Source organism: Mustela nivalis, assembly GCF_964662115.1.
Source record: "Mustela nivalis genome assembly, chromosome: 18".
NCBI lineage: Eukaryota > Metazoa > Chordata > Mammalia > Carnivora > Mustelidae > Mustela > Mustela nivalis.
In genome coordinates this window covers 56914779-56931258 of record NC_139037.1, presented here as the reverse complement: position 1 = coordinate 56931258, position 16480 = coordinate 56914779, and the positions used below count along the sequence as shown (strand labels likewise).

Here is a 16480-nt window from a genome sequence, read left to right as displayed (position 1 = left end):
AATTCTATTAGTCTAACATTTGATTGTTTTAGTATTCCAACAACCTAGGATCCTAATGTTTGGACAATTTGTTTGTCTTTGTCTTTTTTTTTTTTTTAAGCAAGCTTTATGCCTAACATGGGGGTGGAATTCATGACCCTGAGATCAAGAGTCCCATGTTCCACTGACTGAGGCAGCCAGGTGCCCCCGGACACTTTGATATCAGAGGAGTTCGATTACCTAGCAGTGGCATAGTCGAATAATCTAGAATTGTAATATTCAACATTTTTAAAGTGTAGAATTCCAACAATAGGAAAGCCCACTCTCCTAACTTTCAACATTCTAGAATGCAGGCACTGAGTTCCACCTGGTTTCTCCTTGCCATGATTCCCAGTTTCCCACCCTGGTGTCCAAAACTAAGAGTAGGGTGGGGTTGGGGAAGGTGGGTTTTAATAGGCCAGCATCAGACCTAGGGGTGGGGACACTGTGATTAGGAGAGGGGACAGAGTCCCCAGAGTCTCTGGGGGTTCCAAAGAGGTGCCTGCCTCTTGATACACATCTCTGGCCTGGGGGAGGGTAGAGATTGGACTCGGAGACCTCACTTGCCCCTGGCAGCTGTGGCAGGCACCCACACCCACACATGTCACCCGATAGCCATGGCCAGGGTGGCTTCAATTTCTACTGTTTCCACCAAATGGGAAGTCGGGGTGGGCTTGAATGGAGAGGTCCCCCATCTGCCCCCCTCCCCGACCTGTCCCTTCCTGCTCACTTCCACACCTAGCTGGCCCCTCCCTTCCTCCCTGCTGGCTGCAGAAAACAATAACACGCAGGGACACGCAATTTGGGGAGGCCTTTGGAGCACCCCGCCCCTACCCAGGCCTCCCTCCAACGGGTAGTGGGGTCAGGAGCCAACTGGAGGCTAAAAGCCCCATCCCCATCCCCCCAGTCGCCCAAGGCTTAATCCTCCTTTTCTCCCCTTCCTCTATGCCAAGCTCCTGGCCACCTCTGCCGGCACCCCCACCCCCTCCGGACCTCTCCCCAAGCCAGTTGGGAGGAACCCTGCGCTCTCACCTTCTGGTCCACGATGGAGCAAGCCAGCTGCTTCACATGGGCCAGCTCAGAGGCGGTGGGGAGCAGCACAAACTCGCGGGTCAGGCCGATCTGGATGTGGAAGGAGACCCCGGAGCTCGGAGCTGGGACCTGGGCCAGTTGCGGTGGCGGCGACTGCAACTCCAAGCCGCCGGGGGGCGGAGGAGACCCCGGCCCGGGAGAGCCTGGGAGCCCGGCGAGATGGGAAGGGGAGGCGGCCATGGGTGGGTCGGGGGGAGGTCCCGGGACTGGTTTCCCGGCGCCCACCCGGGATGCGGCTGAAGGAGCCCGGGGAAGCCGGGTCACTGGATCCGAGGGAGCCCGTAATCTGGTGGTGGAAGCGCGGGGATTCCGGGGATACGAGAAAAGAAACCTAGCAGGTTGAGGGCGCTCGAGGATGGCGAGACCCTGGGAAATTAAAGAAAGGCAATCCTGTGGGTCAAACGCCCGGGAATCATAAAGGAGAAATCTAATGGTTTGAGGGACCCAGCGCTTGAGAGATTCCAAGAAATCAAGAAAATCCAGTAGGTCGGGATCTCAGGGATCAGGAGAGCCCAGGATCCAAAAGCCCCTTGAGGAGAGAAAGCCTTGAGAAGGCAGCAGGGGGAATCCCACAATCCAGTGGCTCTAAGACGAAAATCCAATTAAGAAGGGGACCCGAGGGATTCATCAGACCTTGGGGGTGGAGGACAGGAGTCTCTGAGTCGGTGATCGAGTAGATCCCAAGGATCCGACGGGCCCGGGGATAGGCAGAGATCCCGAGGGCCGGGCTGCTAAGCAGGGAATCTCACGGGTCTCAGAAGTTGGAGAAAAATTCGGTCGGGGGCCGCAGAGAAGGGGGCATTGCCGGCGGCGGAGCGGGGACGGGGGGAGGGAGGGTCGCCCGGCGCTGGGCGCCGGTGGCTCTTTTTCCCCCCTCCAAAGTTTAACTCTGCGGCTGCGGCCCAGAAGGAAGTGTCTGGAGCGATGGCGCAGTCGACCAATCCGCGCAGGCCTCGGTGACGTTGGAGAGGGGCGGAGCCTGGTGGCCGGGGGCGGAAGGGGAGGGCGGGCCCGTCACCTCCGAGTCGGGGGCGTCACCAGCCCCGCCCGGGTCCGGGTGTCTGGGGTGCGAGATACCCGGTAGGGATCCGGGACTGATTCCTTCCCCCAACACACCCAGGTCTGGAAAGTTAACTATTCCCTGAGCTGGAGAGGAGGGGCGAGCCACCGGTCGCGGGGCCGGGGCTGAGGAGGGGCCTGGCCCTTTAAGGAAGGGGACCGTCTAGGCTAGCCTGGTCTGCATCCGGCGCCCACCGCAGGGGAAAAGGTGGGAAACCAGTGTCAGGTCCAGCCCGCTTTGCGACCTCTGGGTTCAGCCTGTCTCTTCGCAGAGCGTCGTCCTCCCCACTCCCCTACCCTGCGCAGGGGAGGCAGTACTGTAGGTGCTGTGATGTAGCCCATTACACGGGTGGGAAGACAGCGACCTCCTGATGGGCGGGAAGGACCTTGCCTCCCGTCTCTGGCAGCCTTGACGAGGTGCTCGAAGGCAACTGGAGGGGCCGGGGCTGGGTTATCTGCGCAGAGCCGCTCAGACACAGGGCCGGTGGGGCAGGGGTGCCGTTTCCTTCAGTGAGCTCCCCACTCTGCCCCAGGCCTCAGAAGAGTGAAGAGCCACAGACCTGGGGGGTTGGGGGGGGTTAGCTGAAAGGGTCCCCAGGGAGGACAGCACACCCATCCCACCTTCTAGATAATTGGTTGTTGGCGGGGGGGGGGGGGCAGTGTGCACGTGTCTGACTGTGGCTTTAGGTAGGTGGCTTCCCCTCTCTGGTCCGGTTTCTTAGATAGGACAGTGACAGGACTGTGCCCAGACGGTCTTTGGGGATTAATGAGATGGTGGCACAGGGCTTAAGTTCAGTAGGCGGTGGCCACCACAGAACCCTTTAGAGATAAAGGGGTGGGCACCTCAAGCTCTCAGGTGTTTAGGAGGCTGTTCGTTCAGTCATCCAGCCAGCCAGTACTGAATGCCGACCTATTACTATGTGAGGTGCTAGGCTTGGGCTAAAACAGCTCTTCAGCACGTTCAGGAGCCCCTCAGGCTGGATTTCTCCTCCCACCTAATAATGAGAGAGCGCCTGCCATTTAGTTTACATTCAGGAAACTGAACCCCCTAGGGACAAAATGACTTGTCCAAGATCACCACGAGAGCTGCTGCCAGGCCCACCCCCTTCACTGAGAGGTCAAGGCCTGGCTTTGAGCTTCAAAGGCATTCTGGCAGAGACAGGCCACCTGCCCGCCTGGGTTCCCTGCTAGTGGGGGATAGGGGCCTAGAGAGGAGCCCCCCCTTCCCGCTAAAGGGCTGCTGGGGGCAGCTGAGGTCGGTACAGTAGTGACTCTGCCACCACATCCGGGGGCTGGCGGGGGCTGGGGAAGGAAGTCTGAGGCTGGAGTGAAAACCCAAACCACCACCTGGGGAAGATGCTCAGAGCTCAGAAGGATGAGGGGGGAGTGGGGCCACGTGGAGCTTGTAGCTAGGATCCTATCAGTGTTCACCTGATGGCCATCTGGCCACCTGTGTCCTTCTTCAAATGTTCCCAGGGCCCTGAGAGGGGCCAGGTCCTATTCTGGGCCCAGGGGCGCAGCCCCTGGCAACCCAGAGGGTGGGCATTAGCATCGGGCCCCTTGTAGAGGATGCTGAAGCCCCAAGATGTGCAGAGGGAGCCCCACGGGACTGGCTACGGATTCTGATGACCTGCTGGGGGCCCTGAGTGGCGCCTCCCCATCTCGTCTTCTGTAACTTGTGTTCCTGATCCTCACTTCCTGAGGTTGTGAGGATCCAGTGAAGCAGCGTGTGAGGAACTGAGCACAGGCTCTGGATCCTGCTAGTGTGGAACTGACCTGGTGGAGGGTAGGGGCTCATCAAGGCACCAGCAGCTAGGGACTGGGTACCTCCATAGCCGGTGCCTTTGCAACCACTCCCCAAAGGGTAGAGGCATGCTGGGGGGCGGGTCTCGGGGGTCTCCAGTCCCCACTCCATATGAGATGAGGCTCCACGGAAGCCCAGGCCCACATGGGGAGAGAAGGGAAGGTGGGGGGTGAAGTACTTGGGGCTAGCTAGCCCTTGGGCCTCCTACCACCCATCATATGGGGGGGCGGGTGGGGAGAAGGGGAAGGCCTTGATCTGTCACCTCACATCATCTGCTTGTCAGGGCTCTGTCCCCAGGCTGCTTCTGAGGCCCCTGGGGAGGGAGTACTTAGGAACAGAAAGGAGGGGCACGGGAGATTCGGTCCTGTGCCCCATTTCCGGGCCTCCACCCACACCCTGCCCAAACTCTGGGCCCCTCTCTTCCCGCCCCCCACCCTACCACAAAACCCCAGCCCACCATATCCCCTCCGTGAGCTCCACCCAGCCCAGGCAGAGCTCCAGACTCGTCTCCCAAAGTCCCGGCCCCCTCAGTCCCCTCGACAGTCAGCGCCACCACCCATCTTACTCCAAAGGGTTTATTGAGACGACTCTCACATCCAAGTCCAGGGCACGGGGGATGGGGGCTTATAAACAGGAACCTGGAAGGGGGCGCGAGGGCCCAGGGTGGAACCCAAAAAAGAGTGAAATAAATAGAGGAAGAAAGTGGAGGGCCAGGAGAGGAGACAGACTATCACACAGTGATAACGACATGGGGGTGGGGGGCAGGGCTCCATTAACATCCCATTTATTTATACAGATATACAGGGAGTTGTGGGGGACCCGGGGGCCCCCTCCAGCCTCCATGCCCCAAGAAGGGGCAAGAGAAGGCCATCTGTCCCCATGGGTGACCCCATGGGGGCTAGGGGGCTGCCTCTGGAAGAGTGCTGGGAGCGGTGGGGGAGGTAGGGGTAGGCGCCTCCCCTGAGGGCATCACCTATTCCCCAGGCAGTTACTGGCCCTGGAGGCGCTGGGTAGTGTCTGGAAAGCTGTGTTGAGGGAACTGGAGGGGAGGGTGGGAGACTGGGAGTGCTTCTGGGGTGGGCCAGGCTGGGCACTCCCCCTGAGGACAGCCCAGGGTCCAGCCAGCTTCCATGGCTTCCCAGGGTACCCAGAGTAGAGGCACCTGGGGCTCCTTCAAGCACAGCTCCCACTCAGGTCTGGGAAGATGGAGAAGGGGAGTCGGGGGTTCAAAGAGAGAACCTGGCACCTTCTGGCATCTTGGAAAAGTTGATCCCCCAGGACACCCAGCCTTGGCTGTGCTACACCTGAGACGGCAGCTCTGATACCAGGACTGGGCGTCAGGGCACAGAGAGGAAACTCCCTGAGGCCATCCTGGAGGGGGATTCCTGAAGGAGGCTGCTCCCCAGGCTGGATGCTTGGGGAAGGACAGGCCGTGGGGGATGGCCTCCTGGGGAAAGGGCCGTTAGCACCACCAGGTTCCCAGGCAGGCGGGAAGAGGCCGGGCCTCCAGGGAGGCTGGGAGTCTCCTGAGGTAGAGAGAAGGAAGGCAGGCTGGAGCGTGATGCCCCAGGTACCAGAGCTCAGGCCGCCTTGGCTACCCCCCACGATGCCCAGGGGCTGCTACCCCGATGATTCGCACAAGGTGCCTCAGCCACCACCCTGGGACACAGAACCCTTTAGAAGGGCCAAGCGAAGGGACACATGTGAGGTCCCACTTGGGGTGAGGAGGTGGGGGGTTTCTACCGAGCCTCCCTCCTGTCCCACCCCTCACCTCAACGCCACCTGCCCAGCCCCTTCCCCAGCCAGTGCGGCGGCCAGGGCGGGGCCAGGCGGGCATCACACGAAGACCTTGGCCAGGGCGTCGGCGCCGGCACTGGCGATGAGGGCCTTGCTGGGGTGGCAGGCGACAGCGTGGATGGCCTCCTCGTGCTTCTTGCGGTGGGCTGTGATCTCTTGCACGCATGTTTTGTTGTCCAGGCTCCACAGGCGCAGGGAACAGTCGTGGCCTGCGCAGGTGCGGGAGCAGAAAGGGCTGTCCCCCGACACGTACCCTGGCTCCTCTGACCCTCAGCCTCTGGACGGACCAGCCTCTTCTCCAGCCATCTTTGGATGCCCACCCCGCCATCCACCCATCCGGTGGCCAAGCATTCACTGGGCATCTGTATACTCAGCCCTGGGGGGCACAGTGAATGTACCAGGCCAACCAGGCCAAGCTCCCTGCCCTGGGGCTGCTGACATGCCAGTGTGGCAGGGAGGAAACGAGACAGCAGAACGAATCCTGCAGGGGCTCAGCAGTGCTGTGGGCCCTGGTCAGTGTGATGACAGAATGGCCAAGGGGGTATCGGGAGGAAGAGCCTGGGAGACAGCGGGGTGGGCCAAGGGAAGGTTCTGAGGACTGGCGAGAGATGGGTAAGGCTGGCGGAGCCCAAGTAGGAGCACTGGGCCGGTGGGGGAGGGGGGTGGTCCGAGAGTGGGGAGCAGACAGGACTGGGCCTTGATGCACGAGCTATCTATGGACACGGCCTGACTCAGGTGTTAGAAAGACTGGGCCGGCTGTGGTAGAGGCTGGCTCTGTTTGTCCCTCACAGAGGGGCCCTGGGCCTTGTCCCAAAGCTTCTCCTTCCTGGACTCGATCTCACTGACCACCTCCTCTACCATCAGCTGCTACTATCACAGGACAGATGGAGAACAGGCCACAATGGGTCCCCATCCCGTGTGCTCACTCGTCACCTCCCACAGGCTCTGTCGGCGGGGACCAGAGGCGAGTGGCAGGAGGCCCCTTGCCCATGGCTTCCCTGATGAGCCATGCACAAGCTTCAGCTCCCTGGGCAGCTACAGCCCCTTCTCCATCTGCCCACGTGCCACCCCATCCTTCTGGGGCCTGGCTGCACAGGAGTTGGGCTTCTGCGCCCGCATCCACACACAGCACATGCTGCCAAATGCTAAGGACCCCGTGAGGACCAAGACCCAGACCCCAACTTCACTCCTGCACCCAAGTCACTATGCTGTAACCAAAGTCTGTCCCTTTTGTGACACGTCCCCACGGCAGGCACGACACCCCCACCCGAGAGGGTTACCTGCGTGAACCAAGATGCAGGCAAACGCCTCCAGGAGGCTCTGCGTGCAGGATGCTTTGCTGAGAGGCCCCCTGCCCCCGCTCCCCCACCTCAGGGAGCCCTGGAGCAACCCTCCGTGACCATTGCCCAAGTCTCCTCCTCTTCCGCTCCCACACACCCTCTCCTTAGGAGCCCCGAGGGTCCCGACTTACTTCCCGACATCAGGAACACACCATTGGGGTCCACGGCCAGGCAGGTGACCGCGTCCAGGTGGGCAACCATGGAGTGCACAGATTTCCCTGGGGAGGAAGGGTGGGTGACAGGTTACTGTTCCTTGCCACCTTGCCTGGGAAGGCAGAGGCCCAGTTTGGATGCTGAGAGCCTGCCACGTGGGCAGTCCCCCCAGGGGCTTGAGGGAGCGGGGGTCAGGAAGGCGGGGCCTCACCTGTCCGGCTGTCCAGGAAGCGGATGCCTCTGTCATCATGGGCGGTGATGGTGAGGGGCTGGTTCGGGTGACTCACCACCTGGTTGATCTGGGTTGGGCCTAGAAGGCAAGAAGGGAAGAACATGGGAGAAATCAGGGACACCAGGACAAAGACAAGAGGAGAACCACGGTCCACAGCCCTGCCCCCTGCCCGGCGCTCTCCTGCTTGGGACCACAGTGCTTCATCTGCAAGATGCGCACCACGCCCTCCCAGGGGTGGCACAGGATAGGGAACAGCCACCACACAGGCCACCCACTCCTCCAAGACGCCTGACAGGTAAGTCCCTGATGATCTCTCTTCCCTTGGCCTTCCTGAGAGCCCCGTGCTGGCCACAGTGGTGGCAGCTGGGGCTTTTCTCCTTCCCACCCAGATCCCCTGAAGCAGGTATGGAAACCATCCTCTGCTCACTGGATGTCGGGTCACCAAAGCCACAGGAGGGACTGAGGCCCTGCGGGCACTCAGACACCAGCCCTGGGCACTTGGGCCCCTCTTACCGCTGCTCCCCCGGGATTCCAGCGAGAGGAGGGCACTGCCAGCCTCCAGGTCATACAAGACGGTGTCGCCAGAGCGGAAGGATGCCACAATGTGGGCAGGCTCGGTGCTGGTGAAGGCCACTGAGGTGGGGATCCCATGATCTGAGGAGAGGGAAGGGAAGGCTGCTTAACAGACCCGGTCCTGCCCTGGGGCTACAGGACAGGACTTGGGAAGCCTGTGCCCTCATGCTCCTGTTGGGGCCTCCAACTCTACAAGGCTCCTCCATGAGGTGTTGGCGTCCCTCCAGGCCTGTTCCCAACACTCACCGCTGGCTGTGAGGAAGGTACAGAGACAGGCTGGGCTGCTGCTGGGATCCCAGATACGGATGGTGCCATCGGCAGAGCAGGAGGCCAGGCGCTGGGAGGCAGGACTGAAGGCTAGGCCCCATACAGCATCCCCATGGCCCTCCAGGACATGGCTCAGCACGCTTGGGTCTAGGCACACCGAAGGGAGGAAACAAGCCATGTCAGGGCCTCCAGCCCCAACCTAACCAGCTCTAGCACAACTCTACTGAGAACCAGGTGACTGGGCTGGGGACCCCCCATTCGCCCAGCTTCGTCCCCAGCTTCCTCATGGCCTTGAGCCGTCCCCACAGGAACCTGCCCAGCCAGCTGCTCATACTCTGACCACTGGTGGTTCTGAAAAAATCTGAGGGCTCCAAAAGCAACCCAGAATGGAAGCTCAGAGGGCAGGGATGCCCCCTGTTTATTGCCAACCCCACAGGACCCACGAAACAGGCGCTTGGTACGTGATTCTCAGTTAAGGGGAGAAGGGACAATGGTAGCTCTGGGGTCCCCAGACCCTTTGCAGTTTGGACCCTCTGAGTTGGACCGGCCATGCTCCTTGCAGCCCTCTCCAACCCCCCTAACCACCCCCCTGGCCCGGCCCCAGGCACAAGCCCTGCCTCCCTGGTCACTCAAGTCCGCACGGGCTGCTCTGTTCAGGCCCCGCCGACCCCCAGTGTGGGGCAGCTTGCCTGGCCCAGAGCGCATACTCCCTGGGACTGACCCCCTGACCTTTCACAGGGTGGGGACTGTTTTGGAGGAAAACAGCGTAAGATCCTCAAGGGGAGATACAGACCTTTAAACTCCACCTGACAAAATGCCACACAGCCGTGTGTGTCATTAAGAGAGTTATCGAAAGAACCATCACCAGGGACAGGACAGACACTGAACAGAAACGAGTGTGGTCACTTCTGCACTTAGCTGTTAAAGGTATACCAAGGATCGTGCAGACTCCCTACAGCCCCACCCAACTAACTTCCCCTCTCCCTGCTCGACTTCTCACTGCCACCTCCCTGCGCTCAGCCCCCAGAAGACACCGCCAGAGCCCGCTGTGCATGGGCTGGGTAGCTCACCCCCCAGATCCCCTGGGAGGCAGTCCCCCCAGGCCATCTCTTTCCTGCCTCAGCCTGTCCGACCCCCATCACGAAATAAACACTCTGCTCCATGCTCCCCTGGGTTGGGGCACACGGTCAGGCACAGGGGGATGCAGGGGGAATGCAGGGGCTCCCATGGACACAGTGAGCAGGTGGGTGGAGGGAGCTGTCCTCACCGTAACCATCGTAGGGGTCCATGTTGAGGTCTGGAATCTTCCAGCTGTGGATGCGGGCGTCCGCCCCCCCACTGTAGCAGCACTCACTGTTGCTGCCCATGGCCACTGCCAACACAGGGCCCCTGCAGGACGCACAGGTGGTGGAGGGGTGATGAAACACTCAATCTCACCCCTCCTCAGGCCCCCTGCATGGGACCTTCAAGCCTTATGCCAGATTTTTCAAGGATGGCCAAAAGGAATTCAGCATCTGGGGCTTTGGTTGTCCTCCCCCCAGGCCTGCCTTCCCCCATCTCCTCAGGCCCGTTTCCAACTCCAAAGGCTAGGCTGAGAACCAGCTATGGGGCACCTCAGTCTGCAGAGCACCAGGAGCAATGGGGTGCGTGTGCAGAGGGCCCCCTTGAGGTAGCAGTGGGCAGGCCAGGGGCCAAACTCCCTTCAGGGGCACTGCCCTACCTGTGAGCCCGGAAGGCATGGATAGGTTCCACATCAAGTGCAGCGTTCCTGCGGGAGGAAGCCCAGCGTCACCAAGAGCCCCTCCTCACCCTGAACCCAGATCCCCCTCCCAGCCCTCGGTTGCACCCTCACTTCTTGGCTGTGACAGCCTTTTGCAGGTTCCACAGCTTGAGCGTGCCGTCCTCAGAGGCAGTGAGCAAGGCAGACTGGCTGTGGTGGAAAGCCAGGGAGCGCACGCCATCGTAGTGTGAGCGGAGAGTGAATTTGGGGTTCCACGTCTTCTTAAAGGCATCTTTGCTGTCAGAGAGCTGGGCCAAGGGGGGGAGCTGCCTCAGTGCCCCCGCATTCCCGCAGACACAGACTGCCATCCAGGATGTCAAATCAGCCAGAGCCCCGTGGAGCACCCCCAAATAGCCTCCAGCCCCGGGCTCCCCGCCTGCAGCCCCCCTCGCTCACTGAGTCCTACAGAGTGCAGGCACGAGCTGCTTTCGGGGCAGTCAGTTCAGAGGGGGCTCGGGGAAGACTGTCAGATCGCCCCCCAGTGCCCGGGACTATAAACTCCGAGCAGCGCTAGGAATTAAAAACGGACCAGGAAGAGGTGCCCAAGCAGCCTGGCTGGCTCTGTGGCCATCAGTGAGGCTTTCCTGAGAAGACACCAAAGGAGCAGGCCTTAACCAGATCAGGCGAGTTGACTGAGGAAGGACACCGCGTGTGCCAAGTCCCCGCAGCTGCCGGCGCGGGTCTGGAGCCTGAGAGGAGGCCCGGGTCACAGAGAGCAAGGGAGCGAATGGCCAGAGCTGAGGCCAGAGCTGCGTCCGGGAACCTGCATCTCACCCCGAGGGAAACAGGGAGCCTAGGAGGGTTTAGAGCAGGGAAAAGACGCGGACCTGGGAAGATGTGGGTGGCTGAGGAAGGCTAAGGGGTCGAGAAAAGCCTCTCAGGGAAAGAGAAGGGCACGCAGAGCACATGCTGGGGAGTGGAAATGGGGACAGGTCCACACAGTGGGAGGAGAATGGGGAGCAGAACCAGTGACCTGCGGGGGAGGGGTGCGTGTGTGTGCCAGAGACACTGCCCAGGCCCTGGTGGACAGTGGTGGACTCTCTGGGGGGGAACCCAGGGGCAACCAGCTGGCAAAGAGGACGAGCAGAATGTCAGGAGAGACTCGGTGTCCTGCCCCAACATGGGATTCACACCTGACCAACCCCTTCACGTGGACTCCACCCCCCACGGTCCCCACTTGTGCCGTCACCCCTGAGCCTCCGCCGCTGTGCGGGTATGCCCTCACGGGCACACCCCTGCCCAAAGCCTGCACCCTGGAAGCCCGCCTTCCGGGCATCCCACAGCCGTGCCCCAACCTTGCTGGGGTCACCAAGTATTCAAGATCTGGCTAAGGGCTGTTGCAGCTGTTCTGCCACGGGGAAACACACACGCGCACCTGACGCACAGAATCCCAGATGGCCAGAGGGCCCGCTGCGAGGGCTGGGCTCCGAACACTTGGCCCTGACCCCTCCTTCCTGGCCCTTCTGCCCACCGGCCCCGCTCGCACCTGCTCTTGCGGTTTCTGGCTGCACAAGGCAGCTCAGTGCCCACCGCCCCCCCCCCCCAGACCATCTTCCCTGCGCTGTGCCGCCCCACGGCCCCCTTCCTCAAATGCTGCCCCCTCGCCCTGCACTGAGCCCGTGGGGGGCCTGGACGCCAGACGCACATAAGCCGGGGTGGAAGGGTGCAGCACCTGCAGGAGCCGGGCACCAGGTCCCGCACCTCAGGAACCCCCTCAAGCCCTGCACCCCCCGGCCAAGTCCACAACTCCTGGTAAACCAGGGCGAGCTGCCGAATGACCTCACAGCACCCTCCCACAAGGGGGCCAAGCGCAGGCAGGGCACCCAGTCAGAGCTCAGCGAGAACAGGCATGATGTGGGACGCCCAGTGAGGACCCGCGGGGGGGGGGACCCAAGAACTTACATCACAGCTGAGGTCGTTGTCGTTGGTAACGGTGAGATCTGCCAAGTCCCCCAGGCTCACCTCCCCGCCCCCGATAGTGTCCATGATGAAAACGTCTGAGGAGAAGCCAAAGGAACCTGGTAGGGGTAGGGGAGGGAGGGGGCAGAGAGGGGCAGGGAGAGAGAGAGAAAGACAGAAAGAGGCAGAAAGGGAGATAAGCAAGAAGTCAGAGAGACAGGGAGAGCACAAGATCAAGAATCACAGCTGGAAAGAAAGAGACAGGGAGAGACAGACGGACAGACAGGGCAGGACAGACGAGAAAAGGGAGACAGACAGACGAACTTTTGCGACAGGGAGGCTGCAGACTAGAGGCCAGGCTCTGACCCTGAGGCCACAGAAGCTCTGGGCTTAGCTCTGCAGCCCCCCCTCTGCCGTGGGCCCCAGGGGACCGGGCTTTGGGGAGGGGCCTCTTACCTTCGTGTGGCCGGGGCTGGGGTGTGCCAGGAGGGGGACCAGTCACTTTAGGAGGCAGCCCATCTACATCCCGAAGGTCGGCCAAAATGCCCTGGAGTTTGACCCGCCGGCTTTCTGGGGGAACAAAAGCAAAGGGCTGAAGTTGCCCACTAACCCACCCAGCCACCAGCCTCCCCTCCTGCAAATGTGGGGCAGCCAGGAAGGGCTAATCCCACAGAGGGCTCAAGGTGGGAGTGGGGGATGGGTGGAGACGACAGACTGAGCTGGGGCTGTTGTCAGTCCCAGCATGGCAGGAGCCTCAAGTCCCTAGCCATCCTACGTGACCACTGAGGGCCTCACAGCTCAGAGTCACGGGGCAGGAGGAAGGTGCGGCCCTGCCCTGTCTGCCTCTCCCCACAGGGTCCTCATCCTTTTCCTCCCTGCAGGCCACCAAGGACTAGCCACTCTCAGGGAGGGCTGGAGGCCCCACTCCAGGAAAAGCTGGGCTGCTGCACCCCTGCAGGGATTTTCCAGGGAAGGGGTGAGGGCCTGGCCACCACGGTATGGGCCTCCTGCTCTCCTGGGCCAGCCTCCTCTCAGGAAGCGTATCCGTCCGGTGGAGACTCCAGAGCAGGAAGCAGCTGCCGGGGGCTGCGTGCGCCCCTACCTCGCCCGGTGAGGAAGGCTGGCCAGGAAACCCGCCGCTTACCCAGCTCGTGGTGGGTCCCCTCTCCAGTGCACCGTCGAGGGTCCGGGGAGCCCTCCCCCTCCTCTCCTGAGCCCAAGAAATCAAACTCATTGATGGCGTCTTCAGAGTCATCCTCCTCATCCTCGTCCTCCATCTCAGGCACCAGGGCCTTGGAAGGCAGCTGCGCATGGAAAAAGCCAGACAGGTCAGGAGGCTCTGGCTGGGAGCCTGAGCCCAACGGGTTTCCAGGGCAGAGAAGCCAGGGCTCCCGGCCTTGGCTTTGCCCTGCTCAGAAGCGTCCTACACCAGGGGCGGCCCTGCTTTCCTTCTCCCAGAGCGCCCCCCACCCCCCCGCAGGGCCCCCCTCAGTACACTCAGGGTTGCCGTGCTCCCCCTGCTGGGCGCCTTCAGAGGCAGCTCCTTGCCAGCCCCAGTGCTAGGAACCCATCCTCCCGTGTGCCTCGATGTGCGCACTGGGACCCCCGCTCAGACTTGGGGTTTTGGGGCGTCATGGCACCCGCACTTCCCCACATGGATGCCTTTCACACACAGCCTTCCACAGTGACGTGTTCTGCCTGATGTCACCATATCGTACACAAAGGGCCACCGAGGAGCTGTGTTCTCAGAACCTCAGAGACTGCAGAAAATGGCTTAAGGGAACCCCAGAATTCTCACTAACAGTTTCGAATGCTGACTTCTGCTTCAAGTGTTGGCTTATGAACATACCCCCTCCCTACACTGGGGCTCTGTCCACCCCCGCCTCAAACGCTGCCTCTTCAGCGTTCCCTAACTGGACCGAGGCCCGGGCACCCCCAGGACCAGCCACACTCAGACCACAAGCTCCTCGAGGGCGCGGCTCACCCTCCCACAGGCTCAGCAGTCCAAGCCAGGACTGCAGTCAAAACCGCTCAGGCATCCAGAGGCCAGCCTCTGTGGGAGGACAGGAGGGAGAGGGACAGGACACAGTCACCTGCCCTTCCTTCCCCGTGGAAGAGCCGGGGTCCAGGTTCAGCCAGCATGCCCGGAGAGGCAATGGGGGCTTCGGGCTCAAGAGGAGCACGGCAGCGTAACAGGCGTCCTCCCGGGTCCACAAGACAGGGTTCCTGAGTAACCCTGTTCTGCCCGCTGTGCCCGGCTCGGCTCACGCTGCCATCCCTGAGCACTCGGTGCGGCCAGACCCAGCGTAGCAAAGGGCTTTCTGGGCATGAGTTCATGTTAATTAAATCTTTAACAACCCAGAGGCAAGGATTCCGAAACTGCAGCTGAGACAGAATCACATGCCCAAAGTGCCAGACCGACAGCCACTCTCGCAGGCCTTTTGAATCTGCCTGATCACTGCAGGTCTGCGGGTGAGAGGGGGCCTGGGGGGCCTTGGGACCCCTGCACAATAAGCCACCCCACTGGGCCGGCGGGACAAGAACGGTGACAGACAAAGGCCTAAGGGAGCACGGAAAGCCAGCGATCATCTCCACTGGGAGGAGCAGAGAGGAGCGGGCAGGCTTCCCAGATGAGGATGAGGTAAGGACTGAGAAAGGAGTGAAAATCCCAACAGGGGTGGGAAGGAGCAGGAACAGGGGCAGAGGCCCAGACTCAGCGCCATCCCGACTTTCCCATAACCCAGCTCTAGCACACTGGCTCTGTGTGTTCCCTGAGCACCCATACCAGGCGGGACCCTGTGCTTAGCCATACTGGGGACATTGGAGACAGGGCTGGTCCCACACAGCCATGGGGCACCAGGCAGGGCAGACCCAGAGTGGTCTGGGTGAGAGGTCAGAGAGGGCTGCCTGGAGGAGGGGTGCTATGGTGAGGCGGAAGGAGGCAGGGAGGGGTTCTGATGGGAAGGCCACACACAGGGTCCCTGCATGGGCATGCCGCTGGCCACAAGCTCCGCCAGGGACTGTACCTCTGTCTCCACGTTGCTGCTGCTGGCTCAGGGCTAGACCCACAAGGCCCAAACTGACGCTTATTGGCCAGAGCAGCCTAGGCCATGCCTCAGGCTAGTGGCACTGAACAGCAGCAGCATGGTGGCTCGGGAAGCTGAGAAGCAGGGGTGAAGCACAGTGGAAGCCATTACCGTGAAGCCACGCTTAGATCTGCACTCTACCCTGCAGGGTGGCCCTGGGCTTAGGTCCTGACACAAGAGCAGACAGGACACTCGCGCCTACAAAGTCCCCATGTGACCCCCATCCTGGCCCCAGACTGAACCCAGGGCCCCACCACATGCATTCTGGGTGCTGGGGAGAGAAGAGCAAGGAAACCCCCCAGTCGCTGCCTGGCAGAGCTCACGGTCTACTGAGGGAGAAGACAGAGAGCTACAGCCACACTAACAATATCTCAACGCAACAGTGATGAGGCTAGGCCAAGGGAGCACGCTGTGAGAGGGCAGCGCATGGCCAGCCCAGGCTGGAAGGTCCAGGCCTCTGGGGAACGTGTGAGCTGAAGGGAGGACGGGAGAAGATGGGTGGGGAGGGAGAGGCCGGCCCTGACACAGCATTGAGGCAGGGGCTTGGCCGAGAGGGGCCAGGGACCCTGGGAAGGTACAGAGTCAGGCCACACAGACCGGGCCATGAAGGGAGCCCAGAGAGCACCCTCAGGGGCAACTCTGTGCCCCTGGAGGGCAGAGGGGAGGGGGCGCACCTTCACGCGCGGCTTCCTGTGCTGTGTGCCGTCCAGCTCATCGTCCTCGTCGCTGTCCTCGTCCTCGCAGTTCTGCAGGAAGGGGATCTGCTCCAGCACCGAGCCACTCATGCGCTCTTTGCCATCTTTGCTGGCCGCATTCCTGCCCACGACATGGGGGCAGAGGGGGGCATTAGTCCCACTAGGTGACAAAGTTCAGATGGGAGGGTGCCGAGGGGCCATGGCCAGAGCCTGGACTCCACTCTTAAAAGGGCTGAGTCCACTGTGACCCCACAGGAGCCTGGACCCCAATCACACAGGGGGCACAGGTCCCAGCCTCCTCCTGACACACACTCACCCCAACAAGAACACCCTCGCTCGGACCCCACACCGGGCCCCTCCTTCCTGGGCTCTGAGGCCCGGAGCACGAGCCCCCGCCCGACCATGCATCCGTGGGCACGTGCTGAGCCAGTGCTGAGTCAGGAGAGCAGCCGAGAAAGCACCACTGACTCGACAGCCCACTTTCCCACGGCCCGGGCAAACCCCGGCGCAGGTCAGACAAGTGGCAGACACACCCGGCGGGAAAGAGGAACTGGTCACTTCGCAAATGCTTGCGCCCCTACTGCCAGCCTCGCCGTCAATGAGCCTGTCCCCTCCTGACTGACAGATGGCCTCCTGTTTTCACTCCTGGCCGACTGTCCAATGCCTCCAACCGTATGACAAATCT

The 16480-nt window shown here is 61.6% G+C and overlaps 2 protein-coding genes and 2 long non-coding RNA genes across 8 annotated transcripts in view; 2 read left to right on the top strand and 2 right to left on the bottom strand.

The window, feature by feature from the left end:
* Positions 1-2069, bottom strand: part of PRKD2 (protein kinase D2) — a 32272-nt gene extending 30203 nt beyond the window's left edge. Inside the window, exons 1-2 of one of the 2 annotated variants that reach the window (XM_082710573.1) lie at positions 1744-2069; positions 1051-1476 (exon numbers count right to left, since the gene is read on the bottom strand). In XM_082710573.1, the coding sequence (XP_082566699.1) occupies positions 1051-1290 (240 nt within the window). In that variant the 5' untranslated portion in view covers positions 1291-1476; positions 1744-2069. The remainder of the gene's footprint in view (positions 1-1050; positions 1477-1743) is intronic. The other variant, XM_082710574.1, reaches the window with a different exon arrangement.
* Positions 2070-4534: 2465 nt separating this feature from the next.
* STRN4 (striatin 4) overlaps positions 4535-16480 on the bottom strand; it is a 25293-nt gene continuing 13347 nt past the window's right edge. For 2 of the 4 annotated variants that reach the window (XM_082710575.1, XM_082710577.1), the window contains 13 exons: positions 15775-15916; positions 13159-13318; positions 12471-12584; positions 12018-12133; positions 10188-10363; positions 10056-10103; positions 9603-9724; positions 8315-8482; positions 8009-8149; positions 7475-7573; positions 7242-7328; positions 5745-5979; positions 4535-5499 (listed from right to left, as the gene is read on the bottom strand). In XM_082710575.1, the coding sequence (XP_082566701.1) occupies positions 5810-5979; positions 7242-7328; positions 7475-7573; positions 8009-8149; positions 8315-8482; positions 9603-9724; positions 10056-10103; positions 10188-10363; positions 12018-12133; positions 12471-12584; positions 13159-13318; positions 15775-15916 (1543 nt within the window). In that variant the 3' untranslated portion in view covers positions 4535-5499; positions 5745-5809. The remainder of the gene's footprint in view (positions 5500-5744; positions 5980-7241; positions 7329-7474; positions 7574-8008; positions 8150-8314; positions 8483-9602; positions 9725-10055; positions 10104-10187; positions 10364-12017; positions 12134-12470; positions 12585-13158; positions 13319-15774; positions 15917-16480) is intronic. The other 2 variants (XM_082710576.1, XM_082710578.1) reach the window with 1 other exon arrangement.
* Positions 10370-12094, top strand: LOC309853008. Its single transcript, XR_014305489.1, has 2 exons — positions 10370-10773; positions 10851-12094. It is a non-coding gene; the product is annotated as an uncharacterized lncRNA (long non-coding RNA).
* Positions 13326-16480, top strand: part of LOC309853012 — a 5254-nt gene continuing 2099 nt past the window's right edge. The window contains exon 1 of the long non-coding RNA XR_014305493.1: positions 13326-14655. This is a non-coding gene — a long non-coding RNA (uncharacterized lncRNA). The remainder of the gene's footprint in view (positions 14656-16480) is intronic.